The 15,812-nt window shown below is 37.6% G+C and overlaps 1 protein-coding gene across 1 annotated transcript in view; it reads right to left on the bottom strand.

Moving 5' to 3' along the window:
- LOC150077580 (inactive phospholipase C-like protein 1) overlaps positions 1-15,812 on the bottom strand; it is a 649,255-nt gene that overhangs the window by 106,851 nt on the left and 526,592 nt on the right. Inside the window, exon 22 of the mRNA XM_090386715.1 lies at positions 6,119-6,190. Coding sequence (XP_090242841.1) covers positions 6,119-6,190 — 72 coding nt within the window. The remainder of the gene's footprint in view (positions 1-6,118; positions 6,191-15,812) is intronic.

Below are 15,812 nucleotides of genomic sequence, written 5' to 3'. Positions count from 1 at the left end.
AGTAATATACACTGATTCCTTTCAGGGCAGATACTGCCCTGAAAAGAATCAGTGTATATTACCATCTGTGAAAGAGGCAAGTTCATAACATGTTCTAAATCTATTTTAGTTTCATATAGTTCAGTAGTATAAATATTAAAATTTAATGGTAGCAGTACACAACTTCAGTAACTGGTCATATTGATACAGTGCTGACCAAGCAAACAGAAACTGAGACTAATTACTGGTGAAAAGTTTTGAAGAGAATCATTGCAACTGTTAAGCTATTATCAACAGTAGATATTGCTTTTAGAGTCCATAAAGAACATTCTAATTCTAATCGAAAGGGAAATTTTTTGAGTTATACTGAATATCTGTCAGAATTCGAATCATTCCTAAAAACACATTTAGAAAGATTTGCTAATCCCATTTGAGGAAATGCTAGATACTTATCTCATACAGTTTGTGATGAATAAATTGGTATAATGGCAAATGAAGTTAAAGAAAAAGTCATTTGTGAGATCAAAGAAGCCATGGCTTTTTTCTATAATTGTGGATTGTATTCCTGACGTTACTGATGTTGATCAACTGACATTTGTTCTGAGATACATAAATTGAGAAGGTAATGTTTGTGAAAGGTTTATGAATTTTATTCTAATCAACAAACATATTTATAAATATTTAAAAGGTATCGTTTTGAATACCATACACAAGTTTTTCATTTATGTTAAATATTGTAGGAGCCAGTTATATGATAATGCTGTTAACAATGATGGAAAATATTCTGGGTTACAGGTTAAAATAAATGCATTGTGTCCAACTGCAACCTATGTACCCTGTGCAAGCCACTTGTTAAATTTAATGAGGAGGAACTCTGCTGCTGAACCTTGCACTGGTGCTTTACATTATTTTGATTTTTTGCAAAATTTTATGTAATTATTTCAAATTTCACCCAGCTTTGGGATCTCTTCATTACTGTTTAAAAAGCAAATCATCTCATCATTTAAAAGAGGAGAACCGAAGGGGGGAAATGCCCAATGTATCACAGAATAAAAAAATTAGCATCATTAGCATCGGTAGAGGCATATGATGCAAGGAAACAAGCTTATACAGCATCAGCCAAAAAAAAAAAAAAAAAAAAAAAATTCATTTCACCCCTCCATTTTCCAAATGCCTAACCAACTCGGCCTTAATTTATTTAGGCTATCAACTTCCATAACAAAGGATGGAAGTCTGTTGCACCAATCAACTACATGGTGGCTAAAGGCAAATTTCCGCACATCTATTCTACAACTGTCTTTCCTCAAATTGAAACTGTGACCCCTCAGGTTCTTAATCTGAGCAAGAGGAAGAATCCCATCAGCATTCAGCTTGCTCAAACCATTCAAGGCCTTATACACCTCAATCAGATCACCTCGCAGGTGCCTACTCTCCAGGCACTGCAATTTGCAGAGCTTAAGCCTTTCTTGCTAAGAGCACCCTTTTGTTGCCCTTCTTTGTACTCGTTCTAGCAATAACATCCTTCCTAAAATGAGGCCTCCAGACCTGTACACAGTACTCTAGTTGTGGCCTGACCATTACCTTGTATAACAGGATAATCATCTCCCTATCCCTGGTAGAAAAATTCCTATATATCATTGATAACACTTCATGCCTTGCCCTGGCAGCCTGTCTGCACTGATCAGCAAACTTCATATTTGACTGCAAAACTACTCCCCAGGTCTTTTTTGCTTTCCACTTCACTGAGTGTAGTACCACACAGTTGGTACGTTTCTCTTCGGTTATTGCTATCCATACGCAGTACTTTGCATTTGTCAATATTAAACTTCAATTGCCACTTCTCAGCCATTGCCCAACTTATCTAGATCCAGTTGGAGTAGCATACTGTCTTTACTGTCATTAATGACCCTGCCAACCTTTGTATCATCTGCAAACTTGGACATTAAACTTAATAAACCTTCATCAGTATCACTGATAAATATACAAAATAACAGTGGACCCAACACCGAACCCTGTGGGACTCCACTAATAACATTAGTCCATGAAGAGCAGTGTTCATTGATTACCACTCTCTGTCGTCTCTCACTCAACCATCCCTTTATCCACTGTAGCAACTTACCCTTAATGCCATACCTCTCCAATCTGTACAGCAGTCTTCCATGTGCAACAGTATCAAAAGCTTTCCTGAAATCCAAGAATATGATACATTTGTATTGTGATTTTAAATGTTTCTCACCAACCACGTATTAAAATAAGACACGGAAACTGGAATTTTAAAAAACTATGTGTTTACTTCTATATATTTACAATTAAAATAATTTTACAACTAAAAAGGATAAAATACATAAAATATATATATACATCGAATAAATAAAATACATTAAAATACCGGGTTAAGAGCGATAAAACCGACCATAGCTTTCGAAGGCTCCTGCCTTCTTCTTCAGCGGTAGCTGTCTTGTGCTGTGGTGCATCTTAAGTACCAGCAGGTTCAGGGTCTAAATCACGTGTTTCATCCCCACATGTTCTATTCTCCTGTGTACTGGGACCGGAAGCGGCTCGGGAATGCGTCATATGAAATCGTTCATCCCTTCTGAGGATCGTAGCCTCAAAAAGGGGATGAATCCGTAAACCTTTGTCTCTATTGATGTTCTCTGTCGAACTAATCCACAAACTCTTGAGTCACTTGTGGTCCCAGAACCTATACGCCCAATCAGTGATGACAGCTTCATCCGGGGAGATCTGGTGTTGCTTCTCCCAAAAATGCTCAGCCACGGCGGACTTACCATAATCTGCATTCCTTATTGCCTTAGTGTGCTCCCCCAGCCGTTCTTTGAGATGGCACTTTGTTTCCCCTACATAACATTCCCCACAATCTGGGCATTTAATAATATAAATGACCCCACTAGCATTCTCTTTTTGAATGGGGTCTTTTACTTGTGACACGAATGTGTGCAGATTCCAGCCTGGAATCTGCACAACACGCATCTGATAATTTCTTAGTACCCTAGTTATATGCTCAGTTAAGCCCGGATAGTAGGGAATGTATGCAGTGGCTATTGGAGTGAAGGGTTCACCTCTCCTCTGATTTTCTCCAATATACTTTTGTATAATCCTCTGGGGGTAGCCACACATTGTAAGATCTGCCGTGACACGTTCCTATTCTTCGTTCCTATCCTCGGAGGTACTACAGTGTGATTTTGCCCTGTCTATTAATGCTCTGACCACACTGTTCCTATGATGATTGGTCTGAGCAGAATTATAGTGTGAGTACTGGCCTTTACAAATCGGTTGTTGGCCTTTTCTACAGACCAATTCATCCAGGAATGGCAAAATTCCTTCTTTCTCTACCTCCGAGGTAAATTGTATGAATGGGGAGAAGCCATTTAAAAAAGTCACCACTTGATTTTCACTCCCCTTTTGTATAACTGAGAATGTATCATCCACATATCTCTTCCATGGGCGCATAGGGAGATCTTGACCATTAAATATTCTAGCCTCGAGCTCCTCCATAGCTAGATTAGCTATAACCACACTAATGGGGGAGCCCATGGCTGTACCGTTAACCTGCTTATACATGATATTACCAAATATCATGGTGGTGCTTGAGAGGCATAGTTCTATACCTTTACAAATATCTTCTAAGTTTAACTGCATTCTACTACTCAAGGTGGTATCATTCTGTAAGGCCATGTGTGCACAAAGTACCCCATGGTCGATAGGAATACACGTAAAAAGCAATGTCATATCGAAGGATATCATAGTGTCATTTTCTTCTATGTGCTGACTTCTTATGAAGCGCACAAAATCTTTACTATCTTTGACGCTGAATTCAGAAGTTCCTACTAATGGAGACAGTATTTTGGCCAGGAAACCAGACAAGGCATATGTGGGACTATCAATAAATGAAACTATAGGTCTAAGTGGTACACCCACTTTGTGTATTTTTGGTAAGCCATAAAATCTCGGTGTCTGGCTCCCTCTAGCATGTAATGTCCAACACTGCTCTTTGGAAATTTTGTTGGACTTTAGCCAACTCTGAACCATTCTATTTACCTGACGTTCCAAATTCATCAATGGGCTTTTTTGAATGATCTTATAAGTTGTTTGATCATTCAATAGATCTAACACTTTACTTAGATATGCTTCTTTATCAAGGACCACCGTTAGCCTTCCTTTGTCCGCTGGTAAGACCACAATACTGTCATCTTGTTTGAGGCTCCTAAGTGCTAATTTCTGTTTCACACTAAGATTAGCGGGGGCTCTCTTGGCTTGACTCAGAATGGCTGCTGTTTTAACTCGAAGTCAATCATAACACACAGGCAAAACATAATCTTTTGGGATTTTTCAGTTTGAGATATTTGGATTTTCCAGTCAGTCTCCCAAGTATTAAAGTATTCATCATAGTTTGAAGATAGCCAAGGAAAACTTTTAATCTAATTATCCCTATTTGTGTTTATGGAAATGGAGGTGTATGCCTCATATTTTCTTCAGAGCATTACTGGAGGAAGCAGACCAGATCTCAGTCTGATTTTTTCTGTTTCTGCCCTTTGGCAGCATGACAGACAAGGGAGCTTATATAATACTGTATATAGTGCAAATATTGATCATGCTTCCAATGTGCTTATAGAAGAAGTCTATCTTAACATATTTCCTATAGCTTTAGAGTAGACATAGTCAGTGATTTAAAACAAAGTTTAGGATTATTTGCAGGAATTTTTCTCAAACTGTGGGAAAGATAGGCAATCCCAACACAGTGTCCAGTGAGAAGAATAGCTCACCTTTATTTAATTACATTGACAGAAAATCAAAGGAACTTTGCAAATGAGCCAATATGTGCAAGCTTCAAACTATAATTTTTGGAGTGTGGCAAAGTTTGAATTGAATCAACTTAGGATTTGAAGAATGAATTAATCCTGAGAAATGGAACTAAGACAATCGAAAAAAATAATAAATCAAACATTGCAACACATTCAGATCAGTTTACTTGAATTACTGAAGGTGAATTCTGAAGTTATTTTCAACAGAATTTGCAAAGAAAATTCAAATAATATTTTAAGGGTGACAGCAGCTGAGTAATATGGACAGAGACAAAAGCAAAACTTTACAAAAATAACTTGCATGGCTACAATGTCACTCCAACTAGTTTATCAAATACAAAAGGTTCTGAGAGGGGTCAGTAAAATGAATGGAGGCAGAATTTTCACTATTATAGAGAATTTCAGAACTTGGGAGCACAAATTTAAATTACAGGGGAAGAGGTTTAGACTTGACTGTAGGAAGTTTTCTTTCAGCTAGCAATTCATTGGTTGCTGGAACAGGTTGACTTCATGGGTAGTTGAGGCTGACAGTTTGAATAAATTCAAAGGTCAACTGGATAGTTACCTATGTAAGAAGGGAAGCAAATAATTTTTATTTTCTTATCTACTCATTTTATTTTATTTTTTTCCAGTGCAGCAAAAGCCTGTGGCTTCCTTGCACCATATGGCTATTGCTATTACTATGTGCCTGGAGAAACTGGCAAGAAATCATTTTTACACAGTTTCAGTGTAAGCAGCCTAAATTAAGATGACTGTCTTGAAGAGACAGATTTTGAAAAACAGGGACAGTTGTGTAGTTTAACCAATACATACACATTTTATGATCATTCATTTGGTGCTGAAGCAGTATTACATGATTCTGAATGAAATATTGGAAAGTTTTTCAACATTAAGAGAGGTCTTATGAGGTAGAATTGATCACCTTTATTATGTCTGATTTTCGGAGATTGTAAAGGATGACATACAAGTTATGTCATCAGACTCCTCACAATAAAAGCACAGGATGTTGGCTGTGCTTAGGTTGCACTGATTCTTTTGCCTTTTAATCTTTCCCAAATTAACTTGTTTACAGCTTCCTGTCTGTTTGTAATGATTTGTGTTTAGTGTAGAAGTTAGTATATGGTATTTCACAAGATCTTTTGAGGGAAAAGTGGGCAAACTATCTTGAACATGCAGCCTTTTCTGAGATTTTTTTTTTTTTTTTTTTTACTCATTTCTGTGCTGATTTTCATCATGCTTTAATTGAATAACCCAGAAATACAGATATAAAATAAAATTTTAATATAATTATGATTTTATTACTGTTTAAAAAGAGATACCTTATCTAAGACAGCTGCAGCTCTGCTCAAACAAAATGTTAATTCTCCACGGACTTTTAAAGATGAGACTTTCTAAAAAGGTGGGAAAAAGTAACATGCACTCATCACTAAACATTGAATTAGTGCACTATATTACTATTAATTTTATTGAAAATAATGAGTTTTAAAAGTTTTAAGCTTAGATAAATATAAAAAATACTAACAGGACATGTTCTTTTGCTATAACAGGCTTCCAAACTGAAGTGTGCATCACAGTTTTTTTTACACGATGGTTGCTACTAATCAATAGGGAACTACTGCTTATTTGTATTAGTATAATATCAAGATAACTCCATGACAGTGTAGTAATTTTGTCATTTGTCAATGTAGAAATTTCTGGTTCAAATCCTGTCAGTGGAGAAATTTATTACTTTCTTAATTGGCCAGTCTAAGAGATAGAGTCTGAGACATATCACCCCTTCACCTATTTATTTACGGTACTCCAGTTTTATTATCGAGCAAATACAAAAATCATGAAATTCGTGTGAATACCCACTTCTACAGAATTAATATATGTAGGATATTTTTCACTTTTATGCTGGAACATTTATTGCTCTGGCAGCATAATAATAATAAATAACAAACAAAATAGTTCATTGTTAAGATACTGCATAGCTATTATAAATATAATCATATCAGCCGACAAATGGGTAAGACTTTTTATAATGCATGGCAAAACCTTTTAAATAATAAAATAAATACATATATTTTATTACTTAAAATAGTGGATACCACGACAATGTAACCAGAAAAAAAAAAATCTTTATTGCAATATAGAAAAATGGGATGGATGGATGGATGGAAGGTTTGTTTGTCATTTTGTTTGTTTGTTATTTAGGAGCATTAACAACTAAGGCCATATTGCTCTGGGGATATGCAGTGGTCATTCCCTGGATGGAAGGATGTGAGGGTTTGAAATAACACAAAACATGAATGGAAATATCTATAATTACAAAATAACTAAAAAACAAGAAAGAAAAGTAAAATATTTTAAGAATGCATTGGAGAAAGGGTTCAGTGTTTGGTATATAGTCAAGCCTAGAAGGCAATAGAAAAGCAGTAAGGATCAAAAAGGATGGAAATAAAAGAGAACAAAATGGGAAATTATTTCTAATGACAAAATTAATGGTAAATTACAGGTAATAAAATTAAATAACCATATGTTCCAGACTATAAGATGACACACTTGTCATTTATCCCCAAAATAAAGATAAAAAAAAAAAAAAAAAAATCCTACTTTCTTATAGAAACCTCAAGTCTTTCAATAAATGTGGAATCAGCAATGTGGCATTGATGGCATTGCTGATTCCACATTTATTGAAAGACTTGAGGTTTCTAGAATAAAGTAGTGTGTTATTTATTTTTTTCTTGGGAATACATTTTAGCAATACATGTAAAGCCCTCTTTCAGTTATGCAAAACAGCAGCAATATAAATCTGATCTAAAAAAAGCAATATCACTCTGTATACCTAGTATACCCTCAGACATTAAGACAAATGGAAATTTTAGGCTGTTTTCCATGAAAAAAAGTGCATTTTATGCACTAGAAAATATGATAAAGAATAAATTAAAATTTAAAATAAATAAACTAAAGTAATGGTTGGAAACGTATTAATGTACAAGGAGGGTTAAGATTTGCAAAATCTTTAGAGTTTGAAAAAAAAAATAAAACAGGGATATGGAAATTACATATAAAAATGAAAAAAAGCTTAAAAAGAATGTAAAGTAACATATATGTTAATTTAAGAATGCTCAAAAAAGCATGCACTACTCAGTTCACAGAAAGGGAACATTTCCAGGAGAAAAGTGCATTTTATAAATCAGAAAATACAGAAAATTACAATTAAATTAATATAAACTAATGGTTGAACATGCATTCATGTACAAAGAGAGACATATAAGTTAGTGCAAATGCAGCATCACTTCTATATATATTAACCAAAGTTAATTATAATGGCATCATTTCATTACATCTCATATTGTGAATGCCTTTATGAGTTGCCTCTCCAATTATATTTAAAATAAGTAATGCTTCCCAAACAGAGAAGACTATTGTTACTTATTCTCAGTGGATTGGTGGATCAGTGGATTGAAACAGCCACCACCAAGATGGCTGTTTCAATAGTCCATTCTGCACTTGTTACGAAGACATTTCCAATGAAACACGGCATAATGCAGTTCAACACCCCCCACCTTATTTTTCTGACGAAGCACCAGCAGACTTCTTCCTCTTTCCCAAGTGAAAACTGCTCTCAAAAGAATTGAGATTTCTGGATGTTGAGGACATAAAGAAAAATGTAACTGCTGAACCAAAATATCATCTCTTTGGATGCTTTCACTAAGTCTTTTCAGAAACTTTTAGAATGGTATAATAACTGCATTTAATCAAGCGGTGATTATTTTAATAAAAATAAAACCATTTTTGAGCTCTATCACTTTATGTTATTTTTATGCCACCAGTATGAGAACTTGATTTCCATACTTTGTATGTTAATTTATGAATGCATTAGAGAAAAAATGCAGGAGTGTTCAGTTCATAGGTAGCCAAGCCTAGAAGGTAATAAAAAGTAGGAAGGATGGAAAAAAAGGAACGAAATAAAAGAGGATAGAATAGGAAATTATTTCTAATGCCAAAATTAAAGGTAAATGACAGGTAATAAAATTACATAAAATTAAATTTAAATTGCAATTAATTTATGGGTGAATATGTATTAATGTATAAGAAGAGTTAATATTTATGTAAGAAGTCCAAAATTATGAAAATAAAGATTTTGCCAGGATTAAAGGATGGGAATGTATTAAAATAATAAACCATATTAATATAACAAAAATTAAAAGAGAAATTATAATGATGTTGACCATTATGGTCTGTTTTTCTTAATCTATTTGGGGCATAGTGTTTTGAACCTCCATATCAAATTTGATGCTAGAAGGTCTAAAGTTGATTAGCAATTGGCTAGGCAAAGAATTTAGTGTATTATCAAAAATATAGTGTATTATTAAAAAAATTAAAAAATATCATAAATAAATAATAATAAAATTTTAATTTATTAGATAATGATTACGGTATAGTTTAGGATTAAAGCCTCAGGTTATGTAACTTATATACAAGTTAGTGCAATTGCATCATTTCGGTACATAGCTAACTACTTAAGTAGTTATAAATTGGCATCATTAAATATATCTCATATTGTGAATACCTTCACAACGAGTTGCCATGATATTGCACTACCTCAAATAAGTAATGCTTCACCACAGGAGCAGACTATTGTTACTTATTCTCAGCAGATACCAATCACCCATAGGGCACCGTTTCGGAGCTTATTGGCTCCTCATCAGTGGGTGGGCAGATACCCTGGTGCTGCAAGGATAACAACCTAGTTGCGAAGTATAAATCCACAATATGAGAGATGCCTGATGATGAGGAGGAGCCAATAAGCTCCGAAATGGTGCTGTATGGGTAATGATAACCCCAGCGGCTCACATCTGGTGAGTATGGGATTGGCAAACCCAGGGTCCTGAGCTGGATATCATCATTCTCCTCTTTCTTGGTGATTCCTTTCTACTTCTGACTCTCTCTCTCTTTCTCTCTCAGGGCAACTCGGGGAAATTTTTTTTTTTTTTTTTTTTTGGCTGGTGCAGCATAATTGGCTGGTGCAGCAAGAATTTTTGCTGATGCTGTCAAGGCAGTGTTAGGTGGGTCGGAAAACTGCTAGTTGGGGGGATACAAGGACTAATAGATTAACAGTAGCCACTGGCAGAGGTGGAAGTGATTCTTGCACTGCTTCTATTGAAATGAGCAGAAGCCTGAAAAACAAGATGCAGGATATATCAGAGACTGCTGGGAGTCATTGGGGTACAAGTAAACACATGGGTTGTGTTAAGAATAGAAACAGGTGCATGCATACTTGCGTGTACACCAATGCTAGGAGTTTGGTAAATAAATTTGATGAATTTGAGGTATTGCTCAAAACATCAAAGGCAGATATTGTTGGAATATCAGAGACGTGATGTCACACAGATATAAGGAATGCGGAACTGGAATTTGGGGAATACAATGTGTATAGAAAGGATAGACAGGACAGGAGGGGAGGAGGGGTTATGCTATTAGTTAAGAAACACATAAAATCCAAGGAAGTGAAGCCAGTCGACATCGATGGACAGGGCAGTGTCGAGTCAGTCTGGTGTGACATAAGCATAAGGAAATCAAAATTGAGAGTAGGAGTGTGCTATAGGCCTAATAACTCTGATGAGTATAATAAGATATTGTACAGGGAAATGGAGTGGGCCAGTAAATCAGAGAGTCTTATAATGGGGGATTTTAATTTCCCAGATATTGACTGGAATTTGTGGGTTGGTCACTCACACACTAGCCAGGCTTTTGTGGATTTATTGGATGATTGTTTTCTACATCAGCATGTTCGTGAGGCAACAAGAGGGAGCAATACTCTTGATCTGATTATCAGTAGTGATTCTTCATGCATTAAGAATCTGCAGATAAATGAACCACTAGGTGGCAGTGATCACAGTGTGTTGAAGTGGGATTTACTCAAGGAGGTAACTACCATCAGAGGTAAAGGGAAGGGTTTTTGTTTTCGTAAAGGCGACTATGTTGGTCTGAGACAGTATTTAAATTCTATACAGTGGGACCAACTGATGATGTTACCAACAGCAAACTCAAAATGGGAAGCATTCAAGGAACTAACCTTGGAAGCTACCAGGCTTTACATACCAACTAAGAAATATTGTTCAAGGTTTAGGCCTAAATGGTTGTCAGATGAACTAATGAGACATGTGGCAGAGAAGAAAAATGCATGGAATACATACAAATTAATGGGCGACATGGAAGCCTATGATAGATATAAGTTGGTCTGTAACCAAGTCACAAAGGAGATTAGGCAGGCAAAGGCAGACTACGAAAAATTTTTGGCAAAGGATGCAAAGAAAAACAGAAAAGAGTTCTTTACCTATTTAAACTCAAGAAGGAAAGGGATGAATCAGATTGGTCCACTGGATATTGATGGTTCAACAGTTGAGGATCCTGCTCAGGTGGCTAACAATCTAAACGAGTATTTTGCATCTACATTCACGCATGAGGAGTTATTCAGGAAGGAGAATAACGTAGGTAAAGTAGACATTGGCAGTGAGCTAGATGATTTTGAAATAACTGAGAGGAAAGTGGAGGAGAGATTGTTGAGGATAAACATAAAAAAGGCACCTGGGGTGGAAGGGATCTATCCAGTTATATTAAAGGAGGCAGCAAAGGAAGTAAGCAAACCCCTAGCCATAATTATGAGAGCTTCTTTGGACTCAGGGGAGGTACCCATAGACTGGAGATGTGCAAATGTAACCCCAATTCACAAAGGAGGATCAAAGGCTGACACAAGTAATTATAGACCTGTTAGTTTAACTTCTGTTCCAGGAAAATTAATGGAGGCACTGGTTAAAGAAGCACTGCAGGATCATCCAGACAAGAATTCAGTTATAGCTCAGATGCAGCATGGTTTTGTTAAGGGCAGGTCTTGCCTGACCAATTTGATTGGATACTATGATGTAGTCACAAAAGAACTGGATGCAGGGAATAACTTTGATATTATATATTTGGATCTTAGAAAGGCTTTTGATACTGTTGCACATGGAAGACTGCTGCACAAATTGGAGCAGTGTGGCATTGGAGGCAAATTGCTGCTATGGATAAGGGGATGGTTGAGTGGGAGAAGACAGAGAGTGGTAATCAATGGACACTGCTCAACGTGGACTAATGTTATTAGTGGAGTTCCTCAGGGTTCAGTGTTGGGTCCGTTGTTGTTTTCGGTGTTTATGAATGATATTGATGATGGTATATCAAGTTTAATGTCCAAGTTTGCAGATGATACAAAGGTTGGCAGGGTTGTTAAGGACACTACTGACGCTATGCTGCTGCAACAGGATCTGGAAAGGTTGAACAGATGGGCTGAGAGGTGGCAAATGAAGTTTAAGATTGACAAATGTAAAGTACTACATATGGGAAACAGTAACCCCAGAGCAACGTATCAACTCTGCGGCACTACACTGACAGTGGTGGAGAATGAAAAGGACCTGGGGGTAATTGTGCAGGCAGATATGAAGTTTTCTGAGCAGTGCAGACGAGCTGCAACAGTAGCTCATGGTCTCTTGTCAATGATATACAGGAATTTTTCTAGCAGGGATAAGGAGGTGATTATTCCCTTGTATAAGGCAATGGTTAGGCCACATCTTGAGTATTGTATACAGGTCTGGAAGCCTCATTTCAAGAAGGATGTAGAGCTGCTGGAACGGGTACAGAGAAGGGCAACAAGATTAGTGAATGGAACAAAGGGTTGCTCTTACGAAGAAAGGCTTAAGTTTTGCAAATTACAGAGTCTGGAGACTAGGCACCGGCGAGGTGATCAGATAGAGGTGTATAAGGCTTTGAATGGTTTGAGCATGCTCAATGCCAATGGGATTCTTCCTCTTGCTCAGAATAATCACCTCAGAGGGCATAAATTCAAATTTAGGAAGGACGGATGTCGGATAGATGTGTGGAAATTTGCCTTTGGCCAGTGGGTGGTTGGTTGGTGGAACCGACTTCCATCATTTGTTGTTGAAGTTGATAGCCTAAACAAATTTAAGGCTCAACTGGACAGGTATTTCGAACGAACGGAGGAGTGAAATGGGAGTGGTGTGTTGTTTTTTTTTTTTTTGACTGATGCTGAATAAGCTTGCTTTCTTGCATCATATGCCTCTACTAATGCTAATGCTAACCTTTATAATAATATCAAAACTACCTCTCACACAGAAAAATAAAAGTGAAAGCACCATACCAACAAATCAGCAGGAACATCCACAGGGGATGCCCCCCAAGGTTCCATGCTTGGACCACTGCTGTGGAATATAGTATTTGATGACTTTCTAAACACCGGCCTTGGGGAGGTGGTAACCCAGACATTTGCAGACGATTTAATTCTCACCATGACAGCAAATAATAGGGCACAACTTGAGACTGGAGCACATCAAGCTCTATATATTCTACAGCAGTGGGCTATGGAGAACCTTCAACAGATTCTCGCCTGCCAAAACGACTTCCACCTTGCTTAAGGGAATATTGGACATAAGGAGGCCACCACAAATTAAAATAAATACTGCTACAATCAAATTAGTCCAACAAATTAAATACCTCGGGATCATTTTCGACAGCAGGCTCACATTCAAACCGCATCTCAGGCAACTCAGGACCAAGATTAGGAACTACTTGGGCCTGAGTAAACAAACCATCTCCCTATACTACAAGACCACTTTTCTTCCAGCAATTACATATGGTGCACCAATATGGTACCACAGAACCAGACTGGCCACCAACAAAAGAATACTGGACTCGACACAATGAACAATATTGTTCAAAACCATCCGAGCCTGCAATACTGTGAGCATGGAGGCGCTCCAGGTTCTTACTGGATTCTTACCACTAGATCTCAAAGTGGTTAGATGTGGACTAGTGTATACTACCTGTCAAAAGGAATCTCTGTGACCTACTCGGGCTTTACAATTGAACCCACAAACACTATAAAAATGGAAAAGGTTTGGCTCTTGACACACTTAAAACAGGAATGGAAAAACAGGTGCACAGACTCAACCAAAAGGGAAGTGAAACAATGCTTCATACCTGATGTATGACAGGGTTTTCCCGAAACTACCTGTATGATTCCATCCAGGCCTATATGTCACCTACTTATTGACAGGTCATGGCCCCTTCAACGAGAAACTAACAACTCTGAGCCTCCTCCAAGACCTCAACTGTTCACATGGGAAACCGGAAAGCTGGACCCACCTCATGCATGAATGTACAAACTATGAGGAGCTACATGGAAACCTAATAACAAGATTGACCTACCTGCTGCGAGGCCAGGAGCATCATCTCTTGGACACAAGCGAAGAATATAAGTACCTAACCAGATTCGCACAGGAACTCTTTTCCAGAAGAAGAACCCATTCTGAGACCAGGAACTAAGGTTCACTATTAGCATTAGCATTAGTAGAGGCATATGATGCAAGAAAGCAAGCTTATTCAGCATCAGCCAAAAAAAAAAAAAAAAAAAACACACCACTCCCATTTCACCTCTCCGTTCTCTCGAAATACCTGTCCAGTTGAGCCTTAAATTTGTTTAGGCTATCAACTTCAACAACAAGTGATGGAAGTCGGTTCCACCAACCAACCACCCGCTGGCCAAAGGCAAATTTCCGCACATCTATCCGACATCCGTCCTTCCTAAATTTGAATTTATGCCCTCTGAGCTGATTATTATGAGCAAGATGAAGAATCCCATTGGCATTGAGCATGCTCAAACCATTCAAAGCCTTATACACCTCTATCAGATCACCTCGCCGGTGCCTAGTCTCCAGACTCTGTAATTTGCAAAACTTAAGCCTTTCTTCGTAAGAGCAACCCTTTGTTCCATTCACTAATCTTGTTGCCCTTCTCTGTACCCATTCCAGCAGCTCTACATCCTTCTTGAAATGAGGCCTCCAGACCTGTATACAGTACTCAAGATGTGGCCTAACCATTGCATTATACAAGGGAATAATCACCTCCTTATCCCTGCTAGAAACATTCTTGTATATCATTGACAAGACACCATGAGCTACTCTTGCAGCTCGTCTGCACTGCTCAGAGAACTTCATATCTGCCTGCACAATTACCCCCAGGTCCTTTTCATTCTCCACCACTGTCAGTGTAGTACCGCAGAGTTGATACGTTGCTCTGGGGTTACTGTTTCCCATATGTAGTACTTTACATTTGTCAATGTTAAACTTCATTTGCCACCTCTCAGCCCATCTGTTCAACCTTTCCAGATCCTGTTGCAGCAGCATAGCGTCAGTGGTGTCCTTAACAACCCTGCCAACCTTTGTATCATCTGCAAACTTGGACATTAAACTTGATATCCCATCATCAATATCATTCATACACACCGAAAACAACAACGGACCCAACACTGAACCCTGAGGAACTCCACTAATAACATTAGTCCACGTTGAGCAGTGTCCATTGATTACCACACTCTGTCTTCTGCCACTCAACCATCCCCTTATCCATAGCAGCAATTTGCCTCCAATGCCACACTGCTCCAATTTGTGCAGCAGTCTTCCATGTGCAACAGTATCAAAAGCCTTTCTAAGATCCAAATATATAATATCAAAGTTATTCCCTGAATCCAGTTCCTTTGTGACTACATCATAGTATCCAATCAAATTGGTCAGGCAAGACCTGCCATTAACAAAACCATGCTGCGTCTGAGCTATAACTGAATTCTTGTCTAGATGATCCTGCAGTGCTTCTTTAACCAGTGCCTCCATTAATTTACCTGGAACAGAAGTTAAACTAACAGGTCTATAATTACTTGTGTCAGCCTTTGATCCTCCTTTGTGAATTGGGGTTACATTTGCACATCTCCAGTCTATGGGTACCTCCCCTGAGTCCAAAGAAGCTCTCATAATTATGGCTAGGGGTTTGCTTACTTCCTTTGCTGCCTCCTTTAATATAACTGGATAGATCCCTTCCACCCCAGGTGCCTTTTTTATGTTTATCCTCAACAATCTCTCCTCCACTTTCCTCTCAGTTATTACAAAATCATCCAGCTCACTGCCAATGTTTACTTTACCT

The sequence above is a fragment of the Mastigoproctus giganteus genome, chromosome 12, assembly GCF_048544385.1.
Source record: "Mastigoproctus giganteus isolate SK-2022 chromosome 12, ASM4854438v1, whole genome shotgun sequence".
Classification (NCBI taxonomy): domain Eukaryota; kingdom Metazoa; phylum Arthropoda; class Arachnida; order Uropygi; family Thelyphonidae; genus Mastigoproctus; species Mastigoproctus giganteus.
The sequence above is the reverse complement of the archived record's forward strand: the minus strand, read 5'-3'. Positions and strand labels throughout refer to the sequence as shown.